The sequence below is a fragment of the Phaseolus vulgaris genome, chromosome 8 (genome assembly GCF_000499845.2).
Source record: "Phaseolus vulgaris cultivar G19833 chromosome 8, P. vulgaris v2.0, whole genome shotgun sequence".
NCBI classification, from domain to species: Eukaryota; Viridiplantae; Streptophyta; class Magnoliopsida; order Fabales; family Fabaceae; genus Phaseolus; species Phaseolus vulgaris.
Genome location: NC_023752.2, coordinates 36,749,315 through 36,760,143, shown reverse-complemented (window position 1 = coordinate 36,760,143; position 10,829 = coordinate 36,749,315). Strand labels below are relative to the sequence as shown.

The window sequence follows — 10,829 nt, the reverse complement described above, 5'->3', positions numbered from 1 at the left end:
TTTCAATTTGTTAAAACTTAATAGACAAACAACCTTATTAAAATATAAGAAATTTCAATATATTAAAAACTAATTTTAAAAAATTAAAAACCTTCTTAGAATCACTTGAGGTCTTAATTGATTTGAACAAATTGACTTCACTAAGCAATCGATTAAAACATTCAACATAGTTTTTGTAGGACCTCGGTTAAGAATATTTTTAAAGATTACATCATGATAGAGATCAAATAAGAGAGGATTTTACTAATGGAGGAAGAGGTCATCCACCCAAACATTTAAAGTTCTTCCTTCTAGTCTTCTAAAAAATTAAAGAAGAATTAAAATAAAGGGAGGACCAAGCCTAAAGCCAAAAGAAGACTACAAGCATTCAAGAATGGGCTTCAATTAATATCTCTCTTTATAGTTTCTTTTGTATAAATTTTTAAATAATATAGAATAGTGTTTAGGAAGATGCTAAAGAGGGAAACCTAAAGATACCTCTTGTGTAAAGCATCTTTAGACATTAGCTTTAGGAAAAGTCTAGAAGGTATCCCTTCATTCTCCACTTTAGGCGCTAGAAGTGGAAGAGTTGCAAGGCAACCTTGGATAACTTCCTTTGTAAGCTTCTTGTAAACTCATGATCGGTCCTTTCTCCTATAAAAGGAGGACTTGAGTCCTTGAAATGAGAGATTTGATATTTTGAGTAAAGAACCTCTCCCAAAATTGGTGAGTGATTGAGAGACTTGTGTCTTCTCCTCTTCTAGTCTCATCTTTAGCGCATTCTTGGAACCTCAAGTGGCAGCATCTACACTCATCTTGGAGCCTTACATCCTTCAAGTGGCGTGTTCATCTCCAAGAACTCCAACCACATAAGTCCCCTAATTCCTTTCATCTTCTTCATCCATTTCCATTCTAAAACAAATCCTAAAACATGTCTTAGATGTTTCTTTCAATTTCAATCGGTTAATCTTGCTTGTTTTGTGTTTTCATTCGGTAGTTCTTCTTAGTTTTTTGTTCTTGTGTTTCTAATTGAGTTTCATGGAGATTTAATCGGTTCATTTGTGTTCTTTTATGTTTCTAATCGGTTCTTTTGTATTCTTTTGTATTTCAATTGGTTCATTTGCCTTTTCATGGGTTTCTATATGAGTTTGGCTTGGTTACTTGTGATTTGGTGAGTTCTTCAATGTTAAGAACATTGATCCAATTCTTAGAAAGTGCCTAATCATATTCCAACTCAAGTTGAATCCATAACATGTCCTTATAATATCTCTTTCATGTTATTAGAATCATATCACATCATCACTTCAATCCATTCAAATATCTTACCAACAATGAGTTATAAACAAATTTAAATAAATTAGAAATACTTTCTTTGGCATTTTAATGGATAAAGTAACTTGGTAAAAGGAGTAATAAAAACATACAAAAGGGATAAACTAACACATATACTACATGAACTAAATCTTCATTCTTCAAGTCTTCATATAAGGAACAGATTCAAATAATCCCACTCCAATTGCATCTACAAAGTATACTTGCTTGCATTTGTTCAAGCAAAAACTTATCAGATAATGCATATGCACAACACTTGTGGTTGGAATAGACTAGATACTTTTGTGGTTGACATGATCGGATACATATAAAATTATGTTTTATAGTAAGTTGTTTAAGTGCACACTGAACAATAAACAAAGGGTTCGTTGAACTTGGATCTAACAACATTTTTAAACTTTTTTGAAATTTTCTCAAGATATTGTTTGAAGATGTACATTCAGATGATAGTTTTACTTAATAGACGACATGTCAAAAGCTTTTCAAAAACTTATTTTGTAAAACTCTCCATCTTTCGTTAGTGAAAGATAATAATATGCAATGAACATAGACAAATGGAATAAATATTTACGCTATGATTTTTATACTTGTATGTGTGATAGCACATACTACATCTAGTTGTTAATCAATTGATTGAGTTTCACTACGCAAACTATCATTGTAAGTTACAACATAGTATTATTTTGAACTTGACCACTTTTGGCTAAAACTAACTAAATAATTATTTGGAACTCAATCACTCTTGACTAACAACTAGAGTATTTTTTGAAATGTAACCACTCCAAACTCAGATGGAGGAATTGCGGCAAAAGGGGATTGAAGACCGTCGCCAACACGAAGAGGATAGACGCCGTCAAGAGGAAGAAATTGCCTTATTAAGAGAGCAAAATGCACAACTCCAGCGACAGGTTGATAATCCCGAAGGAGAAGGCCAATCCCATACGGCCGACCGAACTGCTTCTCGCATACCTACATCGACCGATCCCAATCTTAGTTCCAGAACTGGAATCGTTGAAAGAAAGCCAAGTAAAAGGGGTCATCCTTTTATAGACGAAATCATCACTACACCGCTTCCCGACAAGTGGAGAGGCCTCACCATTAAACTCTATGATGGGTCGACCGACCCAGATGAGCATTTAAATGTCTACAAAACGCAGATGACTTTGTACACCACAGATAACAATGTGTGGTCTAAATTATTTTCCACGTCGCTTCAAGGAGAACCTCTTACTTGGTTTACAGAGTTGCCTCCGAATTCAATAGATGACTTTGACCTCTTGGCTGCAAAGTTTTCTACTCAGTATGCCACCAGCCGGCCGCATCACATGTCTTCCATGTCTCTCCTAGCAGTGCAACAAGAGAAAGGTGAATCTCTTAGAACCTTTTTAGACAGGTTCAACAAAGCATGTATGAATATCCGAGGGCTCAAACAGGAAGTCGCATTACACCACTTGGTTTCGGCCATCCGGCCGAGCCGTTTTACTGAAAGCCTCATCAAGAAGCCACCTCAAGACATGGAAGATCTTCGCACTCGGGCAACCAAATTCATGCAAATCGAGGAACACATTGACTATCACCAACGGTTCAAAGCCGCTGGAACCGGAGCCCTCAAGGATCAAACCCCTAGCAAAGAAAGAGAAAGTGAGACAGAACGAACCGTCCGAGCGACTCTAAGGTCCGACCGGAATAGAGGAGGCCGGACTCCAAGGTTCAACAGTTACACCCCTTTAACCGTTCCCAGAGGGCGATCCTTAGACGAAGAATTACAAACGGAGTTAATCCTGACACTAAAATGGTATCAAACACCACCAAATGCAGATACTGCCAAACATTGCAAGTATTACCGTAATTTCGGCCATACGACCGAAGGATGTCAAGCGTTGAAGGACAAAATCGAAGAGCTCATCCAAGCCGGCCATTTACGGCAGTTCATCAAGAAAACAAGAACTTCAAGATCCCCGCCACGAAGCACCGGTCATTCCTCTTGTGGTGACGATCGGTCATACCGCAGTGACTACAAACGCCGAACCGACCGTGACCAAGTTTCACGAAGACACAGTGAAAGTCCCGTTCGGCGTACGCGCGCCCGCAGCTCAAGTCCCGACCGAAACTGATGGAGATCAAGCCCAAGAGAACATGGAGGCCACTCATCAAGCTCAAGAAGAGGTGGAGGCACAAATGGAGGACGCCCATGGAGGTCAAAGTCCACCTCAAAGGATTACAAGAAGCATGTTCAAAGCCTTGGGAGCTAGAGGACATTTATTTTCTCTTTTTGTAGTGTCTTTAGTTGAAGGTGCTTAGAGGGAAACCTTAGAAACCTCTTTTGTTATAGCATCTTTTAGGTTTTAAATAGGACCTTTAGGGGGGTGTATTAGTAGATAGGTGTAGGAGTAGAATAGGGGGTGCCAAAGTGAAGGAAGGGATCACACCTTCCTTGCTTAGGCAATTAGCGCCGGTTCTAGTGGTTTTTGGAGGGAATTTTTGAATTGTTTAGCTTTCATTTTTCAGCACCTTAGGCTATAAATAGAGGTGCCTTCCTTGTAAATTTCATATTTGAATTTTATCTAAAGAAACTATACTCAAAATTGGAGTGAGCATTTGGAGAGCTTTGAGCTTCTTCTCTAGTCTTATCTTGAAGGACCATGGTTTCCTCAAGTGGCGGCTTCCACACTCATCTAGGAGCATCCATTCTTCTAGTGGCGTGATCATCCAACCATTCCTCCATCTTCATGAGCATTCTCTTCTCCTTCCTTTCTTCTCTTTCAATTACTCTTGTTGTCTTGTGTTCTTGAGCATGTTTTGGTTCGGCTATTCCTTTTTCCAGCATCTATTTTCTTTTTGTTCTTAAATCTGTTCGGTTCTTTTGTTTAAGTTTCAATTTTTGTTCGGTTTCTTCTTTTCCTTCTCCTTTGTTGATTCAATTTGACAATATTTGGTTCATCCAAATGAGTTTGGGATTTGGTACTTGTTTTGGTGAGTTCTTGATCTTAGAACCATGATCCAGCTTCTAAGAAAGTGCCTCTACATTTTCCAGCTCAAGGTGATTCCTCAAAGTGTCAAGAATATTGTTCTATGTGGCTATTGGAATCACATCAGAAACGCTCGACCTCGCCAACGTGTTCGCGAAGTTATCAACATGATTGTCGGACCAATTACCTTGGGTGAACCAAACCACGAAGTAAACTACATAGCAGGAGGTTTCGCCAGCGGCGGGTGCTCTAATTCCGCCCGAAAGAAACATCTCCGAGCAATTCAGTCCGCTCATGCTATTACAAGAAGACGTCCACATATACCTCCGATCACTTTCACTGATGACAACTTCACAGCCATAGATCCAGCCCAGGACGACCCTATGGTGATTACTGTAGAGATCGACAAGTTCGCAATTGCCAAGACTTTGGTAGACCAAGGCAGCTCAGTTGACATTCTCTACTGGGAAACCTTTAAGAAAATGTGCATCTCAGAAGCAGATATTCAACCTTATAACGAGCAAATCGTAGGATTCTCAGGTGAACGGGTCGATACCAAGGGATATATAGACTTGTATACAAATTTTGGAGAGGAAGACGGTCTTCATAAAACAATAAACGTACGATATCTTCAGGTTAACGCCCAAACCTCCTACAACATCCTCCTCGGTCGTCCGTCCATCAAAAGATTAAAAGCCATCGTTTCCACCCCACACCTGGCCATGAAGTTCCCCTCCGCGAACAACGACATCGCAACAATCCACGTCGATCAAAAAATTGCCCGAGAATGTTATGTCGCGAGTTTGAAAAGTGAGTCAACTAGGCAACTCTACACGGTTAATCCGAAAGGCCGATCCCCACAAAGAAGAGGACAATCCCCAACCAGACATTCCGAAAGGCGTACGTCTCGCCGCCATATGATAGCCCTTGTTGATCTAGATCCTCGTATGGACGACCCTCGTATGGAAGCAGGCGAAGACCTACATCCACTCCCACTTCGTGATGATCGCCATGTTACACATATTGGTACCTCACTGAAGTCGGACGACCGAATGGCCATCAGTACAACCCTTATGAAGAATACTGATCTTTTTGCATGGACGGCCGCCGACATGCCTGGTGTCGATCTGAAGGTTATTACTCACCAATTATCACTATATGAAGAGGGTAGGCCGATAGCCCAAAAGAAAAGAAAGCTAGGAGAAGAACGACGTAAGGCCGCACGTGACGAAGCGGATAAACTATTACAAGCTCGATTCATTCGAAAGGCCCATTACACCACATGGCTAGCCAATGTGGTTATGGTCAGGAAAGCAAACGAAAAATGGCGGATGTGTGTTGATTATACGGACCTTAATAAGGCATGCCCAAAAGACTCTTATCCTCTACCTACTATCGATCGTCTAGTTGACGAGGCGGCCGGACATCACATCCTCAGCTTCCTCGATGCCTATTCAGGATATAATCAAATTCAGATGCACCCGGCCGACCGAAAGAAGACGGCCTTTATGACCGATTTCGACAACTTCTACTATGAAGTTATGCCTTTCGGCCTTAAGAATGCGGGGGCCACCTATCAAAGATTAATGGATCATGTATTCCACAACATGATCGGACGAAATGTTGAAGTTTATGTCGATGATATTGTCGTCAAGTCCGACTCGTGCAAGCAACACATTACCGATCTTAAAGAAGTTTTCCAGGCTCTCCGCCAACACCGGATGAGACTCAATCCCGACAAATGTGCGTTCGGCGTCGAGGGAGGAAAGTTCTTGGGTTTTATGCTTACCCACCGGGGCATAGAAGCTAATCCAGAGAAATGTAAAGCTATTTCCGAAATGAGGAGTCCCAACTCCATTAAAGAAATTCAGAAAAAACATCCGGATGCGAGTGGTCGACCGAATGCGAGGAAATCTAGATTTGTCCCTAAACTTGCAGAAAAAACAAGACCCATAGTCCAACTATTGAAAAAAAGCATCTCGCTTCGAGTGGTCGACCGAATGCGAGGAAATTTTCCTACAATTAAAAACATTTTTGTCCTCTCCACCGGTCATTCAGAAACCGGACGCCCGAGAACCGATCATACTCTACCTAGCTGTTTCTAACGAAGCTGTTAGTTCGGTCTTGGTCCAAAAGATTAATTCCGAAGAACATCCGATTTATTTCGTTAGTCGCGCCCTTCATGGCGCCGAAATTCGATACCAGATGATTGAAAAGGTCGCCATGGCCCTCGTTATTACCGCCCGCCGGATGCGCATGTACTTTCAAAACCATCGTATTATTGTTCGGAAAAACTACCCAATTGTGAAAATCCTTACCAAACCAGATTTAGCCGGACGGATGATCGGATGGACAATAGAATTATCAGAATTCCATATTCAGTACCAACCACGAGGGGCCATCAAGTCGCAAGCCCTCGCCAATTTTGCAGCCGAACTCACTCCTTCCTCGGCCAAGATTGCACATTTATCGTGGATTTTATACGTGGACGGCTCCTCCAATGAGCGGTCGTGCGGCGCTGGAGTCGTGTTGGAAGGACCCGGCGAGATTGTCATTGAGCAAGCCTTAAAATTCGAATTCAAAACTTCAAACAATCAGGCCGAATATGAGGCCATTATAGCCGGTCTACGCCTAGCTCAAGAATTAGAAATCACTAACTTAATTTGTAAAAGTGATTCCCGGCTCGTCATCGGTCAGCTTAATGACGAGTACGAGGTCCGGGAAAACTTGCTGCAACGGTACTACCACTTAGTCAAACAGCTGATAAGCACATTCTCAGAAATATCCATGCAACACGTCCGACGTGATGACAACACTCGTTCGGACGCCTTGTCCCGACTCGCAACCACGAAACGTACAGGAATTCAGCAGTCGGTCATCCACGTTACGCTAACACGGCCGAGCATCGATTTGCAAGAATGTTTAACGACTGACTGGGAATCTACTTGGATCACCCCAAATAAGCAATATCTGCTTGATGGCACATGTAGTTCTAGAAGTGAGAGAACCATTAAGCAGCGGGCCGCCCGATTTGTTTTAATTGGCGACGATCTTTATCGCCATGGTTATACCCGACCGCTCCTTAAATGCTTAACACCCGACCAGGCTTCCTATGTTGTTCGAGAATTACATGAAGGAATTTGTGGTACTCACTCAGGCGCGAGAACGATGGCTGCCAAAGTATTCCGAGCCAGCTACTATTGGCCGACCGTCCAAGGCGATTGCATCGATTTTGTTCGAAAATGCCTTAAATGTCAAGAGTTTGGCGCTTTATCTCACCAAAAACCTGAGGAACTTCATTATATGTTATCACCTTGGCCGTTCGTCTAATGGGGCATGGATATTATCGGCCCCTTCGCCCCCGGTAAGGGACAATGTAAGTTTCTCTTGGTCGACATTGATTATTTCACCAAATGGATCGAAGCCGAACCTCTGACCGCAATCACCGCTCGCAATGTCGAAAATTTCGTATGGAAGAATATTGTTTGTCGCTTCGGCCTTCCCCAAATTATCATTACTGATAACGGTCGGCAATTTACCGACCGTACGTTAGCCAAATTTAACGAGAAGCTCCATATCAAACACATCACCAGCTCGGTCGAACATCCGCAAACAAACCGCCAAGCAGAAGCTGCAAACAAGGCCATTTTGAACGAGCTGAAGAAACGTCTCAGCCCGGCCAAGGGTAATTGGACTGACGAACTCTTAGAAGTCTTATGGGCATATCGTTGCACCCCTCAGACAACTACACAAGAAACACCGTACAGCCTTACGTATGGCACTGAAGCCATGCTCCCCGTCGAAATTGGCGAACCTTCCCTCCGACGACAAACCCTTGATCTTGACCTCAACAAAGCAAGCCTTTCGGTCAGCCTAGATCTTATCAACGAACTTCGAGACAAGTGTAGAATTCGTGAGGAAGCATGCAAGATCAGGGCGGCCAGGCGGTACAATTCCAAAGTTAAACCAAGACAATTCCACAAAGGTGATTTGGTCTGGCGGATGCGAGGCGACGCCCGGAAGGAAGGCGGGAAATTTTTTAGCAATTGGGAAGGACCATTCTGGATAGCAGATACAGCGGCTGGCGGAGCTTATTACTTACAACATTTATCTGGAAAAGATGTACCGACAACATGGAATGCCACGCATCTCAAATTTTACTATAGTTGAAGTAATAAGAGAAGTGTACTCTTTCCTCGCACGGTCGGTTCTTCCCTAAAAGAGGGTTTACGACCGAGCAGGTTTTTACGAGGCACTATAAAACAAAAAAAACATCTCTTCCATACCTTTCGTTATTCTCTGCTTCGTTCGTAATTCATTTATTTTCATGCCTCGTTCAGCACTCGAATTATTACTTAAACGTAATCAGAAATTCATCTATTTTCATGCCTCGTTCGGCACTCAAATTATTACTTAGACGTAATCGAAAATTTATCTATTTTCATGCCTCGTTCGGCACTCGAATTATTACTTAAACGTAATCAGAAATTCATCTATTTTCATGCCTCGTTCGGCACTCGAATTATTACTTAAACGTAATCAGAAATTCATCTATTTTCATGCCTCGTTCGGCACTCGAATTATTACTTAGACGTAATCGGAAATTCATCTATTTTCATGCCTTGTTCGGAATTCGAATTATTACTTAGAACTAATGAATTATTACTTAGACGTAATCGGATATTCATTTTCATGCCTCGTTCGGCATCTGGATTATTACCTACTCACATTCATTCATGCCTCGCTCGGCATCCAAATTATTACCACGCCTAAGAATTTGTCATCCAACCAGCCCACGCCTCGTTCGGTATCTAACATGTATATGAGTAAACATAAATTCTCTTACGACCCACGCGTTTATCAACAATAACGATAATAATGTTTACCAACAATACCTATTCGGTCGGTCATACACACCCCACAAACAAACAAGTAATAAATATACAAAATAGAACCATTGTACGATGCCCACATGCCGGGTCCAACAATTTTCTACGGAACATTATTCATTAGTTCTTCAAATTAGGCGTCCGGCTGTGGCCCAGGAGTCACCGCCTCAGCCTCCTCATTAAAATTGTCATCGGGGTTGGCCGGCACCAGCTTTCCATCCACCACCATTTTTTCTATGTCGTACCGGTCGTCCTCCAGTGGTGCCCCATGCAGACAAACCGCTTGTTGGATGTCTAACCGGAAATACTCTTCGCTAATGTGAAGCATGAAGTCGTGGCACTTAGCCACTTCCGCTTTCAGAGCCTCCTCCCAGTCAGCTCCTTCATTTAGTTGCGCCTCGAGGTTCTTCGTCAGTCCCTCTTGCGCTTTCGTGGTCGCATGCTTCTCCTCCAATTGGGCCTTCAACTTTTCTGCCATCTCGGTCGACGCCTTTGTGGCTTGAGTGGCCTCGGTCACATCTTTCTTCAACCGGGGAACGGTGACGGTCGTCACTCTCTCGAGCTCCTTGACCACCGTTCGGCTCGCTATGAGCACCCGACTTTGTAACTCCAAAGTTTCCACCATCAACTTGGTTGTGGGGATGGTGGAAAAAACCTCATTGTCCTCCACGGTCAGCTCCACCTGCAAATGGGCCGCTACTTCCATGCCGACCGTTAGCAATGTTGGCTCCGAGGTCGCTCGGGAAGGCCCGGCTCGTCCTTCTTGATTCCCTTTCGACGACTGTCCCCTTTTCTTGGCCGCTGCCGCGGCCGAAGCACCCACAGCAGGTACCGTCGTGGCCGGCTGAACCGCCAAGGCCCCACTCGCCTCGAGAGAACCCACCTGTCGGTTCCTTTGTCGGCATAAGTCGTTCATATACGCATTGAGGGATGCATCCGTTTGAGTCATTATCTCTGCAAAACATACAAGAATTATACGCTATTAATGAAACAATCCGACCAATCAAAATTGCAAAGTAACATACCAACAAAATCCACCCAGGGGTCGGACGACGTATATAATGAAATTATATCCCTCGTGGGCAACTTGTGAGGGAGCTGGTCGAAAACCGCCATTTCAGCTTTGCCCAACACTGACACGGCCGTTCGGGAATTAATAGTAAGAGATGTTGGATTCTGCGTCCAATGAAAGGGAAATTTGGTGCCACCCTCGGCCAGATAAAAATGTTCTCGGCTGTCCGGCTCCATAAACACTTTGAAATACCTTTCCTTGAAATTCTTGTATGACGTGGTGAAAGCCGCAAAACAAACACTCCCCGGACGACTCACCAACGAAACCCAACTTACTGGGTTGGCCGGATACGTGTTATAATAAAACAAGAAAACCTCCACTCTGGGCGTCAGGTAAAAAAGTTGACACACCATTCGGTAGGCCTGTAAGCACGCCCATGAGTTCGGGTGAAGCTGAGTAGGTGCTAGGTTAAGAAACCTTAGCACATCAGTCGTAAACTCATCGAACGGCAAGGTCACTCTTAAATCGACAAACAAAGTGTTATAAACAAAGAAAAAATCTACCGGGGCATTTTCCCTCCCATGACACACACGGTCGGTGTACCCACATATCTCGGCAACTACAATGTCCGACGGTAGACCCGAATGC

General features: G+C 43.2%; 2 protein-coding genes across 2 annotated transcripts; both read left to right on the top strand.

Moving 5' to 3' along the window:
• Positions 1 to 2,102: 2,102 nt before the first annotated feature.
• On the top strand, positions 2,103 to 3,425 carry LOC137825038 (uncharacterized). The gene has a single exon (XM_068630711.1). It carries the CDS (start codon positions 2,103 to 2,105, stop codon positions 3,423 to 3,425), a length of 1,323 nt encoding a protein of 440 aa, XP_068486812.1.
• A 3,078-nt stretch (positions 3,426 to 6,503) lies between these two features.
• LOC137825037 (uncharacterized) lies at positions 6,504 to 7,610 on the top strand. The gene has a single exon (XM_068630710.1). It carries the CDS (start codon positions 6,504 to 6,506, stop codon positions 7,608 to 7,610), a length of 1,107 nt encoding a protein of 368 aa, XP_068486811.1.
• Positions 7,611 to 10,829: the final 3,219 nt, after the last annotated feature.